We start from the raw sequence: 24,104 nt of genomic DNA on the forward strand, positions 1-24,104 counted from the left end.
TTCCAGTTTGAACCCATTGCCCCTTGTCCTGTCACTGGTTGTCACCGAGAAGAGCCTGGCTCCATCCTCCTGACACTCACCCTTTCCATATTGATCCCCATGAATGAGTCCCCCCTCAGTGTCCTCTTGTCTGGCTCCAGAGCCCCAGCTCCCTCAGCCTTTCCTCACACGGGAGATGCTCCACTCCCTGCAGCATCTTGGTGGCTGCGCTGGACTCTCTCCAGCAGTTCCCTGTCCTGCTGGAACTGAGGGGCCACAACTGGACACAAGATTCCAGGTGTGGTCTCCCCAGGGCAGAGCAGAGGGGCAGGAGAACCTCTCTGACCTACTGACCACCCCCTTCTAACCCACCCCAGGATGCCATTGGTGATGGCGATTCTCCAGTTAAGTGAAGAGGATGACCAAGGCCAGGGGAAGAGAATAATAGAATCACAGAACAGTTTGTGTTGGAGGGAGCGTCCCAGCTCCCCCAGTGCCCCCCCTGCCATGACAGGGACATCTTCACCAGCTCAGGTTGCTCAGAGCCCCGTCCAGCCTGGCCTGGGATGTCTCCAGGGATGGTTCAGCCACCACCTCTCTGCCCAACCTGGGCCAGGCTCTCACCACCCTCAGGGCAACAATTCCTTCCTCGTGTCCAGCCTGAATCTCCCTCCTTTAGTTTAAAACCATCACCCCTTGTCCTATCACAACAGGCCCTGCTGAAAAGTCTGTCCCCATCTTTCTTATCGGCCCTTTTTAAGTACAGTAAGCTCTAGTAAGGAAAATGTGTCAGATGGTGGCCTGAGGGAATATCTTGAACACACAGAACAGGTCATGTCCAGTGTCACAGCTTTGCAATATATAGTTGCTTTGTAGGTCTGAACTGTAAATTTTAGTGTGGTAATAATTACACCTGCTCTAAACCACCATTAGTTGGATGGGAAAAAACCTCGTCTCTGCTCTTTATTTTAGGTTCCTATTACTACGTATGACAATTGTCCGAAGGATAACCCTGCCTATTACTGTAACAAAAAGACAAGTTGTAAAAGCTGTGCCATGGATCAAAACTGCCAGTGGGAACCTCGGAATCAGGAGTGCATCGCTTTGCCAGGTCAGTATTGGTTGGATTTGTGTAAGAAAAAACCCTAATTCAGCCAGTCCAAAAATTGTACCAAATTCACCCAGTCCAAAAATCAAAAAATTGCCCTTTTTTCAGATGTTATCTTATTTTCCATGATCTTTTAGTGCAAAGCTGGAGTAAATAACGTTGTTTAATCACACCAGCTTTGACATGTAACTTTATTTCTAGTAAATTCACAAAGTCTGATGGAATATTTTTCAGCCCCAATTGTCTGAAGAGGAGTGTGATCATTTGTATAATTATTAGGCTGTATATCATCTCTCTCTTTTCATTCGATAGAAGCAGTGCTGTTGATATAATAGGCTTCTGCAAGATATTAGATTTAATAATGCATGCTATTTAATTTTAGAAACTAGAATTGTGCAAAGGCGTAATGGCACATGCTGGACGAATTAGGCAAATAACACTGAAGTGTATAAGGAAAATTCTCTTATTAGAGTGTTTCCAGTGGGAGCTCATAGGAGTTGATTGTTAGTCCCCCTGTAGTAATGTGTTGTTTCTTTTTTTCCCAGTGCTTGGGACAGAAATTATAGCATCTTGATTGACATTTGCAGTTAATAAAATAGAGAGAAAGGGAAGAAAACAGAGAAAGAAGCTTTAACTTGCCTTAGAAAACCTTCCCCTAGTTGCTCTGATAGGTCTGGATTGTCTGGGTCTGGTGTTCACTAGTCTGGAAGAGGGAAAAAGTCTTCAGAGAAGAACCACGTGAGCAACTAAAACGTCTTTTAATGAGGCAGCTAAAGAGCTTGGTCAGTTTAATTTGGTGTAGAGAAGAATGGGGTTAATTGATAATACATGTAAAAAGCCCATCTGAAAAACTGACCCTCGCGAGCTTCTCAATCTGTTCGATTAAATCTAAACCAAGATGCTGGAGCATGAGATCGGCTCTGCAGAAATTCACGCTGAACATGTCCATTGGGTTTTTTTGTAAGGCTGGTTGTGAGTGGGGAAATAATTTCAATGAAGTAGGAGGAGATTTTCAGTGGTGGGCACGGCTGTGATGAAAGGAAACGGAGATTAATCCTGGAAATTGGGTGCTGTGGACAAGATTAGCGCAGCAACCCTCTGCTGTGTAAGGTATCCCAACAACCACAACTGTGTAAGCGGCTTTAAGCCATCAGCAAAACACTCACATGGAATCCCAGAGTGTCAGGGGCTGGAAGGGCCCTGGAAAGCTCATCCAGTGCAATCCCCCCATGGAGCAGGAACACCCAGATGAGGTTACACAGGAAGGTGTCCAGGCGGGTTGGAATGTCTGCACAGAAGGAGACTCCACAACCCCCCTGGGCAGCCTGGGCCAGGCTCTGCCACCCTCACCGGGAACAAATTTCTTCTCAAATTTAAGTGGAACCTTTTGTGTTCCAGTTTGAACCCATTGCCCCTTGTCCTGTCACTGGTTGTCACCGAGAAGAGCCTGGCTCCATCCTTCTGACTCATCCTCCACTCATTTGCTTTCTTTTACTCTTTCTTCTACAATTTAATATATGACATTGTAAGAAGTGCTTTGACTACCTGCTGCAGGTAACTAAAGGGTAACATCGCGCTTCATCTCTCCTAATCAGCTTGCTTTCTCCTCCAGTATTTTTATAGATAGAGACTTCTGAGCATGTCAATAAGTCATGCTGGTTTGCGGTGAGGCGGTAGGATTTATTTTGGCGGAAGAGCTCTTGTACTACTTGGAATATTGTGAAGGTCACTTGCATCTACAAGTACCTGAAAGGAGGTTGGGGCATGGAGGGAGTTGGTCTCTTCTCCCAGGTAGCAAGTGATAGGACAAGAGGAAACGGCCTCAAGCTGCTCCAGGGAAGGTTGAGGTTGGATCTGGGGAACAGTTTCTTCCCCAAAGGGCTGTGGGGCATTGGAACAGGCTGCCCAGGGCAGTGCTGGAGTCACCATCCCTGGAGGGGTTTAAAAGGCATTTAGATGAGGTTCTTAGGAACATGGTTTAGTGACAGTGTTAGGTTAGTGGTTGGGCTCGATGACCTTGAGGGTCTCTTCCTACCAAAATGATCCTGCGATTCTACGATCTCTCATTTAAATGTCTTTTCCCTCCCCAGAAAACATTTGCGGGACGAACTGGCACTTGGTTGGCAACTCCTGCTTGAAAATCACCAACGCGAAGGAGAACTATGACCACGCCAAGCTCTCCTGCAGGTCCAACGGGGCTTTGCTGGCTTCCCTCACGACCCAGAAGAAGGTAGAATTTGTTCTCAAGGAGCTGGAGAAGATGCAGTCTGCGGTGAGTGCTTCGCTTTTATATCCCCTGAGTAATTAAACCCTGACTGTGGAAAAGTCCTTGCTGTGCTATTGTAGGCTCGGTACGGCATAGACATGCCTCTTAACTGAAAAAGACTGCTTTTTCTTTTGAAATTCAACATACCCTATGGGTGCTTTTGAAGTGCAATTGTAGAGAATGTAAATGGGAAAGATAAATACAAACATACATGGTGCCTCAAAGGTATCGCTTTCTGTAATGAAATCGCAGATGCGTTTCTCTTGTGGGGGACGTGAGTGCAGCAGGAGTCCTCTTGTGACTTGTACACAATATTTTATAAATAGGGGTCCCTTTGGGGTGCCGGAGGTGTTTAATGTAAAGCATTTAAAGTTATTCATTCCTCTCAGAATAGCGGCTGGTTAAAACGTCGACTTCTTACTCCATAGAGCCGCGTGGCTTATTTGGAGTTATTTATGTTTGATTTAGTGGCAAGTGCTTTTCTGTCGGAGACAAGGAGTGAATTGGAATCTGCCCCTCTTCATGCATCAATAAAATAAATGTATTTGTTTTTTCCAGTCCCTGGAGGTTTTCAGGGCCGGTTTGTGTAGGTGGAGCTAAAGCCCTAACAAAGAATGATGCTGCGGAGATACTGTGGTTTGATGGTTGATGGTTTGATTGACCCCTCTTGGGTCCAACAGGCCACTCTGGGCAGGTTTTATATAGGAAAAAATGAGACTGCAGGCAATAGGATTGCTCCTTTTCACAGGATAACGTTATTCAATACTAAATATTCCCTTGCTTAAACAAGAGCATTCCCTGCTTTGAGTCGCTTTGTAAAATTTAAGCATCATTTCAATAATTACAGGGTTTTAGAGGGGAGACAAGCTAAGAAAAGGTGTAATTCAGGCGAGGTTCTTTGTTAAGTCTTTTGTAAAGAGGGGAAGGCAAGCCTGGGATATTGTAAAAGTACATGTTTCAAACAGCTCCAGGTGTTTCTGGGTGTCCCAGTGGTTCAGTAGAACATAAATTCCTAAAGACACGTGGCAACCACAGAATCATAGAATCATTTTGGTTACAAGAGACCCTCAAGATGGTCGCTTGAACCCTTACACCAGGGAGGAAAAAACTGATCATTCCCAGGCTTATTTTCATCTTCGGTATCATTTTAAAAGTGAGCCTTAGAAACCTAAAGAGACTCTTAGCCCTTTTTAGCGGATATTAGTAGTGAGTGCTTGTAATGTGGGGAAAATACCTCTGCTAACGCCCAGCCTGTGTCTGCTACTTGAACTTTTGCCACTCCGTGATATGCTGCAGCTGTGCTGGAGGAGCCTGTACTTTGCAATTACTCATTTATTTGTTAAGTAAGTACTGTATAGATGTTTTGTAATAAGAAGAAAATCTGTTGGTGTTGGCACATAGCGCTGTGTAACCCTGTTGCTGCTAGAGGTCGCAGCTCTGAGGTTTAGGAGTGTGGCAAATCAGTTTAAAGGAGGTGATGCTTATATATAGCAGGAAGGGAAGATGTATGGCGTCAAGCTTTGGAGAAAATATCTTAACTGTAAAATAACATATTGTACCAATTGGCTGATTCCAATGGGATAAAGTTCAACAAGGCCAAGTGCCGGGTCCTGCCCTTTGGCCACAACAACCCCCTGCAGCGCTCCAGGCTGGCACAGAGTGGCTGGAGAGCAGTCGGGCAGAAAGGGACCTGGGGGTGCTAATGGACAGAAGCTCAACATGAGCCAACAGTGTGCCCAGGTGGCCAAGAAGGCCAATGGTGTCCTGTCCTGTATCCAAACCAGCGTGGTCAGCAGGACAAGGGCAGTGATCCTTCCCCTGTGCTCTGCATTGGGGAGGCCACACCTGGAGTGTTGTGTTCAGTTCTGGGCCCCTCAGGTCAGGAAAGAGATTGAAGTGCTGGAGCGGGTCCAGAGAAGAGCAACAAGACTGGGGAAGGGACCTGAACACAAGCCCTATGGGGAGAGGCTGAGGGAGCTGGGCTTGTTTAGTCTGGAGAAGAGGAGGCTCAGAGCTGAGCTCAGCACTCTCTAGAACTACCTGAAGGGCAGTTCTAGCCAGGTGGGGATTGGGCTCTTCTCCCAGGCATCAGCAATAGGACAAGGGGCCATGGGCTTCAACTGTGCCAGGGGAAATTGAGGCTGGAGATGAGAAAGCAATTCTGTGCAGAGAGAGTGGTCAGGATTGGAATGGCTGCCCAGGGAGGTGCTGGACTCACCGGCCCTGGGGGTTTTTAAACTGAGATTGGCCATGGCACTTAGTGCCGTGATCTAGTCAATGGGCTGGAGTTGGACCAAGGGTTGGACTGGATGATCTCTGAGGTTTTTTCCAACCCAGTCAATTCTGTGTGATTCTGTGTAATACTGTTTAAGTACCTCTCCTCAAAATAAAAGTGTGCCAAAAAATAAATTGCCAGTAGAAACACTTGTGTTGTGGGTTCTTCATATTGAGGATTTTATTGCCAGCAACACTCATTTAGATGTGACCTGTCCTGTCTCTCCACCTCTCCATACATACACGCTCTTAAACAGCAGAGGTTTCTAGCCGGGCTCCAGGTTGATTGTATCATTTAAATTCTATTCTATATTCTAGTTTTCCAGAGTACTTTTTCCTCATATCTAGGCATTTATAGGAGTCACAAAAATCTAAAGAACAACTTAATTTCGTAGTTCAGCCAGTGTGAATGCTTGATTTGTTCTCCTAGTTTAGGTAACTAGAAATGCGGTTTGAAAGAAAAATTATAGATAATTGGTATTTCCTGAAGGATTTCTCTGTTTCTGATAGCACTGAGAAACAAACGTTCCCCTTATTACATTTTTGCAACACCTAACCTGGCAAAGTTTGTTACGAGCGCTATATGGCGATGTGTATTTTCTCTTAATACTTCTGGAAACCAAACTAAATAGTAAACCTACCGTTTTCCTTTATTTCTAGCCCAAAACTTTGACCCCGTGGGTTGGACTGAGGAAAATCAACGTGTCGTATTGGTGCTGGGAAGACATGTCCCCCTTCACCAACACGCTGCTGCAGTGGCTCCCCGACGAACCCAGCGACGCCGGCTTTTGCGGCTATTTAGCCGAACCTTCCCAAGAGGGACTTAAGGCAGCGACGTGTATCAACGAGGTGAACGGCAGCGTCTGCGAGAGGCCAGGTGACGATATCTCCAACTTCTGGGGCTCGAGAGGGGTGTGTTGGCTGAAAATTATTGAATTATCCCAGGGAGTGGAGAGGAGCCCGTTCATCACATTTAAAAGTAGCCACGTCATGACTTTGCCCAAGAAAAATGGTCCTGAAAAAGCGTCACCTGCAGTTATTTCACACAGGGATTGGAGATTTTAAAAATAGCTTCACATTGATGCTGTTAAGTGTAAAATGCTTGAAGTGCATTATAGTTTAATTATTTTTTCTCTAAGTTGCATACCTGAATGTGACAGGTAGGTTAATTATGGTATGGAGCCATCCCCTAATTAAAACAAAAACATAAAATAATAAAAGCTGCTTTCCAATTGCACTCCCATTTCTCCCCTCCTCTGCTCCATAGCCAGAGGAGGATTTTATCAAAGCCTGAAACTAATTGGGCAAGACGCTTTGGACATATGATAACTTCCAAAAAGACGCTATTTGCTTTTGGGAAAACTCTTGTAGCTTTGTTGGAACTGCATCTCTTTTAAAAGGGCTCGGTCTGTTAACTCTTCATTATAACTGATTATTTCTAAATGCCAATTAGTGCCACGGGAAGTTTTCAGAAAGTTGGCTGGTTACATAACATTTCAATGTAAGCCACACCACTTTAAATCAATCTCTGTGCAAGTGCAGGATGCAGATCATGAATGTGGAACCTGAACTCAAAATTGTGTATATTTTAACTTACTGCACTTGGAATTGGTTTAAGATTTAACTTGTTTTATTTAATAGTCTGAGAACAGTCACTTGAAAATTATGATAAAGCATTGGCTCACACCCCAAACTCCTGAGTTAGTTCTGCTTTCAATACTCATTTTATGTGTGAAACTGATCAAATAACTTAAAACACGTCGTGATGTGCTCACACAAAATATGGGTTTTTTCACAACACTTGGTTTGGGGGAATAGGATCATAGAATCGTTAGGGTTGGAAAAGGGCCTGAAGAGCATTGAGTCCAACCATAACCCACCCTGGCACTGCCCCATGTCCTGAGAACCTCGTGTCCGTCTGTCCAACCCTCCAGGGATGGTGACTCCAGCACTGCCCTGGGCAGCCTGTTCCAATGCCCCACAGCCCTTTGGGGAAGAAATTGTTCCTAAATCCAATCTCAACCTCCCCTGGCGCAACTTGAGGCCGTTTCCTCTGCTCCTGGCGCTTGTTCCTGGGGAGCAGAGCCCGACCCCCCCTGGCTCCAAGCTCCTTTCAGGCAGTTCAGAGATCAGAAGGTCTCCCCTCAGCTCCTGTTCTCCAGCTGAACCCCCCAGGTCCCTCAGCCGCTCCATCACACTTGTGCTCCAGCCCCTCACCAGCTCTGTTCTCTTCTCTCCACTCGCTCCAGCACCTCAAGGCCTTTCTTGGCGTGAGGGGCCCAAATCTGGCCCCAGGATTCGAGGTTTGGCCTCCCCAGGTCCCAGCACAGGGACAGTCACTGCCCTGGCCCTGCTGGCCACACCAGTGCTGGTACCAGCCAGAATAACTGAGGAACACATTAACAGACCTGCAGAGAGATAAAAACCAATTTCGTAGAATCAGAGAACAGGTTGGGTTGAAGGGACCTTCCCAGCTTCCCAGCTCCCCCAGTGCCCCCCCTGCCATGAGCAGGGACATCTTCACCAGCTCAGGTTGCTCAGAGCCCCGTCCAGCCTGGCCTGGGATGTCTCCAGGGATGGTTCAGCCACCACCTCTCTGCCCAACCTGGGCCAGGCTCTCACCACCCTCAGGGACAACAATTTCTTCCTCATGTCCAGCCTGAATCTCCCTCCTTTAGTTTAAAACCATCACCCCTTGACCTATCGCAACAGGCTCTGCTGAAAAAAGCCTGTCCCCTGCTAAGAGGTCTGCCCATTTCAGTTGTTTTTAAGGTGAACATCTTAAAAAACATTAGCAGCCATGAAGGTTATGTAATAGGAGAAATATTTTTATAGCATGTACTGCATTTCTCTTATTTGCTGTGGTGTAACATACTTACAGCTCCATCCTGCAACACTGCACCGCAATTCAACTTGGTGAGACCGAGCTTGTTTTCAGGGCTTTTTGTCACAGAATCCCAGAATTTCAGGGGTTAGAAGGGACCTGGAAAGCTCATCCAGTGCAATCCCCCCATGGAGCAGGAACACCCAGATGAGGTTACACAGGAAGGTGTCCAGGCGGGTTGGAATGTCTGCACAGAAGGAGACTCCACAACCTCCCTGGGCAGCCTGGGCCAGGCTCTGCCACCCTCACCGGGAAGAACTTTCTACTCATATTTAAGTGGAACCTCCTGTGTTCCAGTTTCAACCCATTACCCCTTGTCCTACCATTGGTTGTCACCAGAAGAGCCTGGCTCCATCCTCCTGACACTCCCCCTTTCCATATTGATCCCCATGAATGTGTCCCCCCTCAGTGTCCTCTTGTCCAGCTCCAGAGCCCCAGCTCCCTCAGCCTTTCCTCACACGGGAGATGCTCCACTCCCTGCAGCATCTTGGTGGCTGCGCTGGACTCTCTCCAGCAGTTCCCTGTCCTGCTGGAACTGAGGGGCCACAACTGGACACAAGATTCCAGGTGTGGTCTCCCCAGGGCAGAGCAGAGGGGCAGGAGAACCTCTCTGACCTACTGACCACCCCCTTCTAACCCACCCCAGGTACCATTGGCTTCCTGGCCACGAGGGCCCAGTGCTGGCTTATGGTCATGTCCACTTGTGTTTTTCCGTCTCGGGACTCGTTACCTGTATATTTGGGCAGAAAACTGAGTGTTCTCCTCCCTCCCGCAGCCAACCACAGTGCCAAGCAGTGCCGGACGCCCTGTGCCCTGCGGACGCTGTGCGGGGAGTGCACGAGCGGCAGCTCCGAGTGCATGTGGTGCAGCAACATGAAGCAGTGCGTGGACTCCAACGCCTACGTGGCCTCCTTCCCCTACGGGCAGTGCATGGAGTGGTACACCATGAGCAGCTGTCCGCGTGAGTAATCCGTCCGTGGAGTCTTGTATTTGTCAGTAAAATTCATCAAACTCTGTGCATGGGTTATCCTGAAAATCCCCTGTGTGGAGGTAACAAGGACCTGGAGCTTCGTGTCTGCGTTTCTGTCCTGCACGGTGGTCTGCGTTGTGTAAAGTGTTAAACAGAATTAGGTCTTGGTTATTATTAAACTAAATGGCAGATGGTCATGGCTTTCAAGTGAGATGATGGAATCTCCACTTTTTTTTCAGATGGAGAGGTACTTGTTTCATTATTCATCATTCCTACCCTTCAAATTAATTGTTCCGTAATTTCATGTGATTAACTTATTTTTCCTCTCCTTTCTGTATCTCTTTTATTCATATATGGAGCCATGTAATTTAACATTACGTTATCAAATCCAAATTAGGGTTTACATGAGTGTTTTACTCTCAAGTATCGTCTACATATATCCCACAGCAGGCATTGATAACTTTAAAAATCATGGAATCATGGAAGGGACCCACAAGGATCTATTCCAACTCCTGTCCCTGCACAGGACAATCCCAAAATTCACACCGTGTGTCTGAGGATGTTTTCTAGTCCATTATTTTTATCCTTTATTTTTATTTGCAAGCTGCGAAAGTTTTCTGGTGCTTTGGACTATTGTTTTCAAACTGGGGTGAAATAGTCCAGGCGTTTAAAAGGTGATCAAACAGTTTTAGCAATTCTTTTTGTTCACGTTGGGTTCTTTAGGAGCTGAGTTGTGGGCAGGGCGGTCAGGATAGTTGGGCAGTTTGAGTCGCTGCAGCTGCTCCAGGAACTTCTGGAAGCTGATGAGAATCATTGTTGCAAAATAAGAGATGGGGAAATTAATTCCAAGGGAGCTGTCAAACGTGAGGGTGTGAACGTCCCGTTGTCAAGTTTTAAGGCAAGGTGGCAATAAACCATGGCAGATACTCCTTGTTATCCCCTTTACCTCTCGCCAGCCCTTCCTTTAGATGGGAAAGATGATTGGAAAGATAAGAGGAAAGGAAGAGAGACTTAGACTTCAAGTTGGAGAGTTTCAAAGGGTTTTACTAATGCTACTAATAAATAGAGAAAATATATATATAAAATATACAAAGTGTGTGGAGCTGGTGGCTCCAGCAGCTGCAGCTCAGGCCCCGGCAGTCACGGGCGGGACTGCCCAGCAAACGGAACCTGGGTGCGGGATGCAGGGCCTGAGGCCTGTGGGTCACAGACAGACAGACAGACAGGGGCCTCTCCAGATGCCGCCATGGGCGAAGAGAGAGTGACCCTGTGATCACCCTCTTATATAGGGGTATGACGATGATGGGATGGAATATTTCCGCTGGTCAGTTCTAGTCACCTGTTCATCCACCCCTCCTCAAACACGCCCCCTCACAACGGAACGGGGGAAAACTTACCAGTCTTTCTTGGCTACCATAGTAATAAATCTAAACACGAGCTTCTTCAGCATCCCGTTGGTCTCTTATCAGCACCGAGTGCAGCATCCGAGCAAAAATATGCAGGTTAAAACTCAGAGAAGTACAGGCACCTAGAAGACTGAGCTGAAAGAAACATCACTGAAAGAGAACTGGTCTTGTTTTTAACAAAACCAGGACACCCGTATTTCCAGAAGTCAAAAGGTGGAGGAAGCACCAGGCAGGAGATGAGGAAGCTGAAATAATGGAAAACAAGTTTTTTTTTCTACTACTTGTGCATTTTTTTCAAGCCAAATGTTGTCAATTTAAACATCAAGATGGACAGACTGCTCATCTTAGAATGCCAAGAATCTACAAAATATTTTTAAAGATGCTATTAGGAAAGGAATAGGAATATTTTCCTACATATGAAGAGTTTGGCGCATTTGAAATACAATCACCTTTGAAAAAGGAACAATTAAAGGATGGTGATGATTTCTCCCTGATTTAGTGGATTTTGGGGCTCAAGGGATCTGCATGTGGTGCCCTGAGCACCCCAAGATGACAAATTCTCTTCTTTATTTGTATTCTGGGCTTTTTGGCTCAGATAAAGATTTGAAATAGATGTGTGTGATGTTAAAACGTGTGGTAAGAAGAGACTCGAAGGAAGTAAAGAAGCAGCTTTTTAGCCTTTGCTCCCAGATGGCTCATTTTATCATTTGATCCATTGTAAATCAATGGGAGATCTTTTGTAGTTGGGACCATTAACCTCTGGCTTTAGTGGGTTGTGTTTAATGGTTAGAAAAATGTGTATCATGTAAATATTGTGTTAATAATTACCTTAGGTTCTACAATAAATATACCGATAGGAATGGATTTATATGTGTGTTACTGTGAATATCGGAATAAATATTGACAGATTGGGCAGGATAAGTACTTAATGTCACAAAAGATACAAGGATTTCAGTGTTATCAGCTGCTTTGGGACAGTGGGGTTTCTTTAATTTTGTTTTGTTTGTGAGCGCGTGGTTTTTATTTTGACTTTTTTCATTTTTGTTGGTTTTGTGTATTTGAATTTTAAATGTAATGTTAAATTTAATTCTAAATTTAATGTCAAATTTAATTTTCAATTTTTAATTTAATGTTAAATTTAATCTTCAATTTTTAATTTGAAGTGAAATTAAATTTTGAATTTAACCTGAAATTTAATTTTCAGTTTTCAATTGAATGCAAAATTTAATTTTCAATTTTTAATTTAATGCAAAAATTAATTTTCAATTTTTAACACAAAATTTAAATTTAACATTAAATTTGATATTAACATTAAATTTAAATATTGTATTCAATTCAAAATTGAAAATTAAAGTTAATTTCAAACTTAATGTTAATTTCAAATTCAATGTTAAATTTAGTGTTCCTTTCAAGTTCAATGTTAAATTTAATGTTAATTTCAAGTTCAATGTTAAATGGGTTTTCAAGTTAATTTCAAGTTCGATGTTAAATGGATTTTCAAACTTAAATTTAATTTGATTTCTTTCTTTCTTTCTATAGCCGAAAACTGTTCAGGCTACTGCACTTGCGCCCACTGCTTGGACCAGCCCGGCTGCGGCTGGTGCACCGACCCCAGCAACACCGGCAAGGGCAAGTGCATCGAAGGCTTGTACCGAGGGCCGGTCAAGATGCCAACGCCGTCCACAACAGGGAAACAGGGGCTGGAGCCCGTCCTCAACGTCAGCATGTGTCCTGCGGAGAGCAGCTACAACTGGTCCTTCATTCAGTGTCCAGGTAAACGAGCAACGTGGAATTGTGGGAGCATCTCAACCATAGCGACGGTTCAATGCAAAGGGAGAGAGTTTCACAGAATTACAGAATCACAGGATGTCAGGGGCTGGAAGGGACCTGGAAAGCTCATCCAGTGCAATCCCCCCATGGAGCAGGAACACCCAGATGAGGTTACACAGGAAGGTGTCCAGGCGGGTTGGAATGTCTGCACAGAAGGAGACTCCACAACCCCCCTGGGCAGCCTGGGCCAGGCTCTGCCACCCTCACTGGGAAGAACTTTCTACTCATATTTAAGTGGAACCTTTTGTGTTCCAGTTTGAACCCATTACCCCTTGTCCTGCCATTGGTTGTCACCGAGAAGAGCCTGGCTCCATCCTCCTGACACTCCCCCTTTATATATCTGTAAACATGAATGAGTCACCCCTCGTTCTCCTCTTGTCCAGCTCCAGAGCCCCAGCTCCCTCAGCCTTTCCTCACACGGGAGATGCTCCACTCCCTGCAGCATCTTGGTGGCTGCGCTGGACTCTCTCCAGCAGTTCCCTGTCCTGCTGGAACTGAGGGGCCACAACTGGACACAATATTCCAGGTGTGGTCTCCCCAGGGCAGAGCAGAGGGGCAGGAGAACCTCTCTGACCTACTGACCACCCCCTTCTAACCCACCCCAGGTACCATTGGCTTCCTGGCCACAAGGGCCCAGTGCTGGCTCATGGTCACCCTGCTGTCCCCAGGACCCCCAGGTCCCTTTCCCCTACGCTGCTGTCTAATAGGTCATTCCCCAACTTACACTGGAACCTGGGGTTGTTCCTGCCCAGATTCAAGGATCTACACTTGCCCTTGTTCTATTTCACTAAATTTTCGCTGCTCACCTCTCCAGCCTGTCCAGGTCTCTGATGGCAGCACAGCTTCCAGTGTCACCACTCCTCCCAGCTTGGTGTCATCAGCAAACTTGCTGACAGACACTCTATTCCCTTGTCCAAATCACTGTAAGTTTGTAAGGTTATAGTGATGTCTGTTCCCTGTTGTTAATGGAGGGAGGAAAAAAGCTTGGAAGACACAGAAATGACACATGTAGAGGTGGCAGGAGTTGTGCAGGTGTCTCCAGGTTTTGCTGTGTCAAGACTTATTCTGTATGTTACTCTTGGGATTTTTTTTCCTTTCCCCACAAACCTTTACCAACTTTTTAACTTTTCTTAGTTTTGAGGCAATGCGAAAGAAAGGCAATTATTTTTTGGAAGATAGATTTAATGATTTGTAATGCTCACGGTGATTCTGAAATAACGCTTTTGACACCACACATACAGAAAAAAATTACTGCTGCTAAACCCTGTCACCCCCAATTTTCTTTGTAAATTCATCCCACCAGCTTCCAGTCACAGAATCACAGAATGGACTGGGTTGGAAAAGCCCTCAGAGATCATCCAGTCCAACCCTTGGTCCAACTCCAGCCCATTGACTAGATCATGGCACTAAGTGCCATGGCCAATCTCAGTTTAAAAACCTCCAGGGCCGGTGAGTCCAGCACCTCCCTGGGCAGCCATTCCAATGCCTGACCACTCTCTCTGCACAGAATTGCTTTCTAATCTCCAGCCTCAGTTTCCCCTGGCAGAGTTGAAGCCCATGGCCCCTTGTCCTATTGCTGATGCCTGGGAGAAGAGCCCAATCCCCACCTGGCTAGAACTGCCCTTCAGGTAGTTCTAGAGAGTGCTGAGCTCAGCTCTGAGCCTCCTCTTCTCCAGACTAAACAAGCCCAGCTCCCTCAGCCTCTCCCCATAGGGCTTGTGTTCAGGTCCCTTCCCCAGTCTTGTTGCTCTTCTCTGGACCCGCTCCAGCACTTCAATCTCTTTCCTGACCTGAGGGGCCCAGAACTGAACACAACACTCCAGGTGTGGCCTCCCCAATGCAGAGCACAGGGGAAGGATCACTGCCCTTGTCCTGCTGACCACGCTGGTTTGGATACAGGACAGGACACCATTGGCCTTCTTGGCCACCTGGGCACACTGTTGGCTCACGTTGAGCTTCCTGTCCATTAGTACCGCCAGGTCCCTTTCTGTCCTCTCTGTCCAGTCTGCAGCTGATGTTTTGGAGTTCAGTTTTCCCCGTGTTGCTTTAAATTTCAGCTTTTCAATGCACACCTCTCTTGGCGTTCATGTATTGCCAACAAAAACTGATTTGGAAAGTGCATGAGATGTTTTCATTCAGCCTCTGCAGAGCTCAGGCTTGTGAGGTGCTGTATTTGAGCACAAATACTCATTATTTTCTGTTTTTCCTTCAGCCTGCCAGTGCAATGGGCACAGTAAGTGTATCAACGAAAGCATCTGCGAGAAGTGTGAAAATCTGACAACCGGTAAACACTGTGAAACTTGTATCTCGGGCTACTACGGGGACCCTACGAACGGAGGAACGTGTCAGCGTAAGTGATGCTTTAAACCTTCCTGCGCTGAACTCTTGGATGTTTTTTGCTCTTCACTCTGGTATCTGAAGTTACATCCTGATAATATATCTTTTCTTTCCTGCAAGCAAGGCACAATCTTTGCTTCTTCAAATCAAAGATGCGGAAACTGCCTGATGAAATCCTTTGACATTCATTGCACAATATTAAGATGATTTTTTACCCTCCTTTGCAAACACTAAATGACCATAGTGAAAAGTTGTGTGCGTTTTAGCGTTTGATGATCTTGATTTGAAAAGAAACAGTGTTAATCTCAATGTCTTGAACAAATTTCTGCTTATCGAAATTTCACCTTTTATTCCATTTGGTTAATTGCATTGTGCGTCCATTGTTGTAATTGTCTGCTTCGTAAACGACTTGCCGTATTTCAGTTGAGGAGTTGGCTGGATTTCAATTGAGGATTAGGTGATCCCTGTTAAAATTGCATTTAAAGTTTATAAAGTTGTTTGGCACAAAGGATGTTTTTCAGTTGTGCAAGATCCACTTAACAAACCAGGGGAAATAAATCTTTCTTGAAAGACTAATACAGGTTAAAACTGAGAAATGAACACGTAAGATTTAAAGTTTTGACCTTGAACCTTGTAAAATGATTCTGAATTACTGCCAATTCTGTATTGTAGCACGGGGAGAAGAGTTGTAAACCAGAATAGAGCTGTGCTGGGTGATACACAAATGTAAGGGAAGGGGCTTCTTGCTCCGAAAAGCTTTTATGGAATATATTTAGAATTAGATACAGCAATGGAAAAGGTAGTACAGAAATAAGATTGTTTGGTGTTAGTGGCAATAAAATGAATGTGGGTGGTTTGTAGGCATCCCAGAAGAAATAAGTGAAGGTGATTGATGAAGAGACGTTGAAAACTTTGAGTTATTCCTTCAAAGAATGGAAATAATCTGGGAGAAAATACTGGAAATTCCTTTAGTATGGTTACTGGAAGGAGCATCAACCTTTTGGATGAAGATGAGAGTCAGTAGCTGGAGCACCAATGTCCTGTTTCCTAAAGCAAGAACAACTTGGTGATGTTTGTGGCTGTGAAGAAGATGGTGATTTGAGGGAAGATTTGAAAAATCAGTGTCGCAGTAGCTTGGATACGAAATTACGACAGCACAACAACACGGGTGCAAAGGAAAACGTGCATCTCCGATGCTTTATTTCAGAACATTATCTGCGAGATTAAATACCACTGATATTCGTAAAAACTCATTTTGTGTGGAGATAATTTGAAGTGCAGGGATGAATAAATTGAGGCTGAGGTGGCCTGAGAACACATAATTCTGCTCTGAGCACTCAGGTTTAATCACTGGATCACAAAGTGCCTTTTGATGTTTGTTGCTTTTCTGCGCGCGTGGAAATCAAGACTAAGTTACTTTGGACCCTTTCGTGTGAGGATTGTCCAGATATAGTTTATTGTAGAGATAATGAATGACAAACGAAAAGTCAGCCAGATGCCTGAAAAAGAAATTAGAAAATGTGTTGAGAGAGCTGTGGAACAGCATTCACTCGTTATCTGATGAAACCAGTAGCTCATGTCAAAAGTGTTTTGCTCTCAAGTGCTTTGGGCGCAGGTTTTTAATTTGCTGTGATTTAACGTTATTTACTGTGAAGGCGAAAGTAGGAGGGAAGCAGGAAACGGGGCAGAGTGAGCGATGCGGCTCGGAAGAGGGAAAGCGAGAGGAAATGGTCCTGTCTGATGCAGCCAGAGCGAATATTTGCTCGGTGGGAAGGTTTCCAGAGGGGAGTTGTTCAGATGAAGATGCGCTGATGGGCAATAGAGCCAACTCCTGCTTTTTCCCCTCCTCTGAGCTGCCGTTCCTCCTTCCTTTCCCTTTAATAATGTGCCAATTCCACTCTTTTTTGTGCATTTATGTGCAGTGTTGTATACGATTTTGTTTTCAGACCCCATGGTGATGTCCGTGCATGGCGACATCCATCGTGTGCACAAGCATCTGTGCGTTTGCACACTTAGTGTGAGTCCTTGCACTTCCATGGGCAGATCTGCAGCGTCAGCCCAATGGCCCCAGCAGCATGGGGACTATGAATATCCTCTAAATGGCAAATATTCAGTGCAAATATCCTCAAAATGACAAACATTCAGCTCTGGAAAAAATACCAATGTTTAGTATTTCCTATTCTGCTGATCCATCAGGAGTTTGAGCGACATTATTAGGATTGTAGTTGCCTGTTAAATGGGTGAGTCTAAGCAGAGCTGGAAGAGGTAACGATGGGGTTCAAAAACCAAGGAGGAATAAAAAGAACGGATGGAATAAGATGCTTTTCCTGCTGCTCGGTACCACCAGGGCAGGTGAATGTTGCTCTGTCACTTGCGTTGGAAAAATCATGACAAACTGCAGTTCTTTCTCTGAAAGAATTGTTTGCATATTGTCACGGGCATTGGTGTTTTCAGAGCTGGGCAGATAATAATGAAATGGTGGCTAAATCACTCCTCAGCGATTGCTTTTAGGAAGTGTCCAACGTGGAGAAGTGTTAATCAGGAAGGGCAAGAAATGCAGCACATCAAATGTAAAAATAGCTGCAAGGTGCTTTCTCCGCATTCAGGATCTTTTGAATTTTCTGATTAAACTTTCGCATGAAAATATGCTCGCAGTAGATAAGGAAGTTATTTGCGAGAGGACGGAAGGCGCTGTTATGCCTGGAATCAGATGGCGGCAGCGGTTCTGAACGGAATGTTTGCTGGTGGCTCCAGATGAGCTGCTGGTGCTGCAGTCCTGCCCGCTCCCCCCTCCCAGGGCTGCACGGGGACATTGGAGGACAACTGAGCACTTGACATGGAAGGAACGGTGTTGGGAGGTGAGATCTGGACAAACTGAAGCGCTGGGCACAGAAGAACCTCATGAAGTTCAACAAGGGTCCTGCTCCTGGGGAGGAACAACCCCCGGCACCAGTACAGGTTGGGGTTGATCTGCTGGAAAGCAACATCATGGAGAAAGACCTGGGGGGTCTGGGGGACAGCACGTTGACCATGAACCAGCAATGTGACCCTGTGGCCAAGAAGGCCAGTGGTACCTGGGGTGCATTAAGAAGGTGGGGGGAGGTTGTTCCTCCCGCTCTGCTCTGCCCTGATGAGGACACAGCTGGAGTTGTGGGTCCAGTTCTGCGCTCCCCAGTTCAAGAAGGACAAGGAATTACCAGAGGCAGTCCAGCAGTGGGCTACGAGGACCATGAGGGATCTGGAGCATCTTTCTGATCAGGAGAGACTGAGAGAGCTGGGGCTGTTCAGCCTGGAGAAGAGAAGCTGAGAGGGATCTTATTTATGGTGATAAATATCTCCAGGGTGGGTGTCAAGAGGATGGACCAGACTCTGTTCAGTGGTGCCCAGTGACAGGATGAGGGGCAACGGGCACAGACTGAAACACAGGAGGTTCCATCTGAATATGAGGAGAAACTTCTTTCCCTTGAGGTGCCAGAGCCTGGCCCAGGCTGCCCAGAGAGGTTGTGGAGTCTCCTTCTCTGAGACATTCAAACCCGCCTGGACACGACCCTGTGTGATCTGCTCTGGTGACCCTGCGTGAGCAGGTGGGTTGGACTGGATGATCTCCAGAGGTCCCGTCAACCCCAACCAGGCTGGGATTGTGTGGTGATGCAGTTGTCATTGGGAAGCTGGACCATCACAGATGTGGGAAGAGGAGTGGAGATCCCTGTGACCATCTCCGAATGAGTCCGTGACCCCTGGTTTGTGCAGAAGGTGGCAGGAGACTCACTGCAAGGTGGTTCATCATCAGAATGTTCCATGCTTCACAGTCAAAAAACCCTTTCCAGTAATTTTGACTTTCTGCTCTAGCGTCAAACTCTGGAGGAAAATTTTAAACTCCAGCAAGGGTGTCAATGGTTTGTTTCCAAACTTTGTGTTATCTGAAAAGCCACAAGCTCATTTCTCTTCTTTGTGCGTGTTCCAGTCCTTTAGTGGATGATCTCCAGTTACGGGGCTCATGGAAAAATGGATAAATAAGTAACATAGAGATATTTGAGTGTTCAGCCTTCTGTGGCTTAAGAGCAGGGTGAGGAAACATTAATGTTAGCGCTCAAGATACTGTGATCTGCATCTAAACAACATGAATTTCTCCTAATTTTTATGTATGTTAGCGTTCAATATTGATCAAATTTCACTTTGCTTACCTTTGGCAGAGCATGAGGAAGGCACTACAAGGCATTCTCAATAGTATTAAGAACTATTCTTTTTTAAGTACCACTAATGAGAAGTGTGTTTGCTTCACAGGCTACAATTATTTTGTCAAATCTTCGTTCAGTCTGCTCGTTCCCACAATAGGCCTCTATGCTTCTTCATATTTTATTCCGTGTTGCTGCTAGGAAACAGCTCATCCACATCTGAGAAGCACAATTAAGTGTCCCTGATACATTATAGCTTCCCTTACGTGCCAATATAAAGAAAGCATCAAAAGGATTTATAAAATAAGGTCTGGGGTTGGCGAGGATATTCAGAATGCCCAAAAATCTACTGGTAAATTAAATGGCTCATGTCTTAACGAGAAGGGGAATGTCATCTTAATGAGGAGGCCTTTAAAACGCGTTATTTCCAGCAAACTCATGGACCACAAATGAGGGATCTTTCTGTCCTGTTTCCCCTCTCACATTGTACAGCTTCAGGTGAACGTGTCTTCATTTGTACAATAACTTCTAGAAGGCACCTGCCTTCCAGGAGAAGTTATTCTATCCATTCTTCTGGTTGTAGTGAACATTATAACTGCTTGTCTTGGATTTATTGTTATTTGTTGGTTTTGCTTTGGGCTTTTTTTGCATGTACCTTTGGTTTTTTATGAATAGAGGTCTCAAAGCGTGTCGACGTTAACACTTTAATTTGCATCGAGAGGAATTTTTGAAGCAAATCTCCTGGATGTCCCCACTGCGACGCCTTGGTTTGCGTCTCGAGCAGGCTCGGGGTAGCTGAGCTCCTCTATTTTGAGCGTCCCACAAACCTGAGGTAGTTTGGGGACATTCCTGATCTTCTCCAACCCCAACTCAGTGTCATTCAGCTCATGCTCTTCTAAAATATATTGGGGCATGTACCCCAAACCACTTGCAGAACGGGCATCACGTTCTTGGCACTAACTGCTCTACACTTCAGATACATTGGTGGTGTTGATCATGACATGTTTTCCTCAAAGGTCTATTTATTTCTAGAGAACGCCCTAAAAGCACCATGAGATTGGCTTTATTTGCAGAAAACTCTTCTCTCAAGAGTTTTGAGTTCGGCTGAAATGTGTTAGCAAGCCCAAAACTATTCCAAATATTGTCTTTCTCCTACCAGTTATGACATCCCTAGTGCTATCTGAAAACAGGAGAGGAATTAAAATACATTTTTGAGGCTAAAAAGCACAGTCTAATCATGATTTCACAGGAAACATCAGTCCTGGAGCCTGCAGTCACTCTGTTTTGACGCAGGGTTCTATTTTTGGCTGCCTTCTGTATCACAAAGAAACCAAAAGAGAACCAAATGGGTTTTCAGATGCACTTTAATTGTTGATATATCTCAGTTTGGCAACTAAAGGATTTAATTGCTATCGATTCTCTGTTTCTCTTGCTTCATTCAACAGCTTGCAAGTGCAACGGCCACGCGTCTGTCTGCAACACAAACACGGGGAAATGTTTCTGCACTACCAAGGGGATCAAAGGAGACGAGTGTCAACTGTGAGTTCATTGCACTTTGCTATTTGAAATCCAAAAGCCGCACGCACACACCGGCACGGAACCCCTACATGTTTTAATGACTGTATTTATGATCTCTCCGCTCATCTTTCCTACTGACGGCTGCGTAACTTCGTTGACGTGTTTCCCTCGAGGGGATAACGCCAACAAAATGATTTTCCTCAAGATTTCCATTTTTAAGAGCATTTCGACTGCGAATGTCACGCAGAAGGGCTGGGATTAAAAAGTAATGCCCCCACCTCCAAGCTGTGCAAACCACTTTGCTTTATCCCTCCATAGTTTCTTTTTAATTGGTAGATTTTTACTGTCTGTTCACCCTGATGCTGAAATAAGACTTTGACATTCAAGCGTTTTAATAGAGCAGTTCCAGGGCAACAAATTTGCTGGAGGTTTCTCTGTAACATTAACAGAAATGCTTTTAGTGGAATGTTAGTGGAAATAATTTCATTGCGTATAATTCCATTGCCGGGTTTATTTTTCAAGTGCTGCTCGCATGAGTAAACGTTTATAGGACTAGATCCTGGAATAGCCATAAATGTAAATGGAAACTTCAGTTTTTCTTGTAGTAATCCAGTTCTATGCATTGTTAAGAGCTAATAAATACATTCCAAGTGGATGCAAAGGTTAATATCCAGAATTTAATATTTCATTTTTATTGTGTGCTACTTCGACTTGCAAGGTTCATAGAATTTCTCCAGCAGCCCGGTATAGCTTAGACTTGCATCTTTTATTTGTAGTTTTGTACCATTATCAGCACAGGTTGTGTTTTCTGGCTTTTAGTGGCTGGAAATAATACTGAAAAACGTACCTGTTTATTGAAAATATGTATTCTTTTTAGGTGCGAAGTTGAAAACAGATATCAGGGAAATCCACTTAAAGGAACGTGTTACTGTGAGTACTTGTAGAATTTTGTTTGGAGATAAAAAATGTGTTTGAAGTTGATCTGATTTTAAACAAGTTTTAGTTGCCTCAGCATCTGTTTTAAAGAGAATGGATTATGTATTTGAAATACATGGGGAGGACTAAAAAGTAGATTAAAAACGCTTCGGTTTTCATGAAAGTCTTGTTTAAAGAGAACCAAAATATACTCTTTAAGGTCCGTGTAATGATTTGTTTCTTACATGACTTGGAGATGAAATCTGGTCTTCTGGAAAACAAGCTAAAATATACGTTTTGTAAGTCAAAAGCAAAGCACATCTTCAGAATTTTTGTTAGCGCAAAAGAACTATTTTGTTTTTAAATTCTTTTCCGTGTTCGAATGGGTAAGGTTTCGAAACTGCCACGTTTCCCCCGAAGTGAACAGTTGGATTGCCGTGCAATTGGAGGAGATGCTTTGCCAAGATTCAGATTACTTCATGGAAACTCTCCAGCTTCTATTTGCAAATATTGGCAATCAGCACATTGGCAGGCACGGAGAGATGTAATCTTAAATTACATAAAGGTGCAAGTCTCAAGTAGTATTTTTGGGCAATACAAAATATCAACGTGGTGTATTTAGCGAAATTGAACTCTTCTCATGGGATTCTTTGCAAGGATGACCTAATCCATTGCCGCCAATGGCGGGGGTGGTGAAGTGGGCAAAAATGGGGAAAAGACAGAACTTTACAGCTTTTATAGGATCAACCTCATGCTATACACATTCAGTCTTACTTGGTTTTCTTCTTCCCTGGTAATTTCTGTCTTAGTGGCGTTGTGGGGAGGCGTCAGAAGGTTGTCTTGCTTGTGTCTATGCAACAAGGGCTCTCCAGAAGGCAATAAAAGTGGCGCCTGGTGGATCACTTTGTGTTTGTTAGTGCTTGGGATACCTCCACACGGGATTTTGGAATATGTACAAGTCATAATAACGCATTATAATAAAAAGTTACTGAGGTTGGTGGATGTATCTGCAAAACCGGCTGTGCCCTGTGGATTAGCAGAGAAGTGGTAGCCCAGTCCTAGGGAGACATGAGCACAGGAGGAGGAGAAGGGAGACCTTATTGCGGCCTTGCTGTACTTCAAAAGGGACGTTAAGGAAGATGGGGAGAGACGTTTCAGCAGGGCCGGTTGCGATAGGACAAGGGGTGATGGTTTTAAACTAAAGGAGGGAGATTCAGGCTGGACATGAGGAAGAAATTGTTGGCCCTGAGGGTGGTGAGAGCCTGGCCCAGGTTGGGCAGAGAGGTGGTGGCTGAACCATCCCTGGAGACATCCCAGGCCAGGCTGGACGGGGCTCTGAGCAACCTGAGCTGGTGAAGATGTCCCTGTCATGGCAGGGGGGGCACTGGGGGAGCTCTGAAGGTCCCTTCAACCCAAACTGTTCTCTGACTCCATGGGTACAGGCAGACCAAGAACTGTTCCTGGCATGATGAGACTCAGGGCCGGGTGGCAGCCGCGTCCCTTAACAAGCAGCTGCTCCGTAGAAATCCTCCCTGTGAAGTCCACTGATGTACAGAAACCTACAACACGTGGAACTTTGTCCCCTCCCGATTGGCGTTTCCACCTCGATTTCATTTTCCTAGTATTCCCTTAGAACACAGTAGTCTTGAAGTGTGGAAAATAAATATCTTGGCTTGTTTTTTACAACATACAGCTACGAACATTCATTTAGATTAAGGCTGGAGGCTATTGCATGGAAAGTATGTCTCCTCTTTTCCCCCCCTAGGCACAACTTAAAGATGGGAGTCCATTCCTTTTGTGTGGGACCATGCGTAGGTTGGAGTGATTTGTCACAGCACGTTGTGCCCTCAGCAGCATCGTGCCTCGCTTTGCACAAGTTTGTTTTATTCCAAGACAAGGGGTGACTTTCTCTGTGCTTTCCTTACAGATACTCTGCTCATTGACTATCAGTTCACCTTCAGCCTTTCTCAAGAGGATGATCGCTATTACACAGCAATCAACTTCGTTGCAACACCCGAAGAGGTAAATTTTCTGCTTTCCCTTCCAGCCTCACCCTTTGGGGATATATTTGTCTTCTCTTGGCCGTGGAGGTGATGTATTATTGCAGTTCTGCAGGTCTCCCTTGACACAGCATGTTTGTCCAGTTCCACAAAGCAACCAGACATTTTGAGCTTGCTTTGGCGATGCGGTTTCAAATCTTCATGGTAGAACTTCATCAGGAACCACAGCTGATTTTTCACAGTTCAAACAACTGCTGAGCAACTCTAGTTTTGCAAGTTGTTCAACCCATACGTTGTGTCAGTGTTCTTCCCGTTTTGTTCTACGCATGGGACTTGTTTTGTTCTTTATTGTTATTTATTAACAATACGACTTTCAGAAAACTAAATAGTTTTTTGCTTCATGTATTTCCTGATATAAATAACAAATCCAAAGATTTTTTTT

The 24,104-nt window shown here is 45.0% G+C and overlaps 1 protein-coding gene across 1 annotated transcript in view; it reads left to right on the forward strand.

The window, feature by feature from the left end:
* ATRN (attractin) overlaps positions 1-24,104 on the forward strand; it is a 173,346-nt gene that overhangs the window by 74,875 nt on the left and 74,367 nt on the right. The window contains exons 14-22 of the mRNA XM_082050319.1: positions 952-1,090; positions 3,178-3,359; positions 6,288-6,504; positions 9,287-9,472; positions 12,427-12,660; positions 14,930-15,067; positions 20,675-20,768; positions 21,625-21,677; positions 23,590-23,684. Coding sequence (XP_081906445.1) covers positions 952-1,090; positions 3,178-3,359; positions 6,288-6,504; positions 9,287-9,472; positions 12,427-12,660; positions 14,930-15,067; positions 20,675-20,768; positions 21,625-21,677; positions 23,590-23,684 — 1,338 coding nt within the window. The remainder of the gene's footprint in view (positions 1-951; positions 1,091-3,177; positions 3,360-6,287; positions 6,505-9,286; positions 9,473-12,426; positions 12,661-14,929; positions 15,068-20,674; positions 20,769-21,624; positions 21,678-23,589; positions 23,685-24,104) is intronic.

This window comes from Streptopelia decaocto (assembly GCF_964273445.1).
Source record: "Streptopelia decaocto genome assembly, chromosome: 4".
Classification (NCBI taxonomy): domain Eukaryota; kingdom Metazoa; phylum Chordata; class Aves; order Columbiformes; family Columbidae; genus Streptopelia; species Streptopelia decaocto.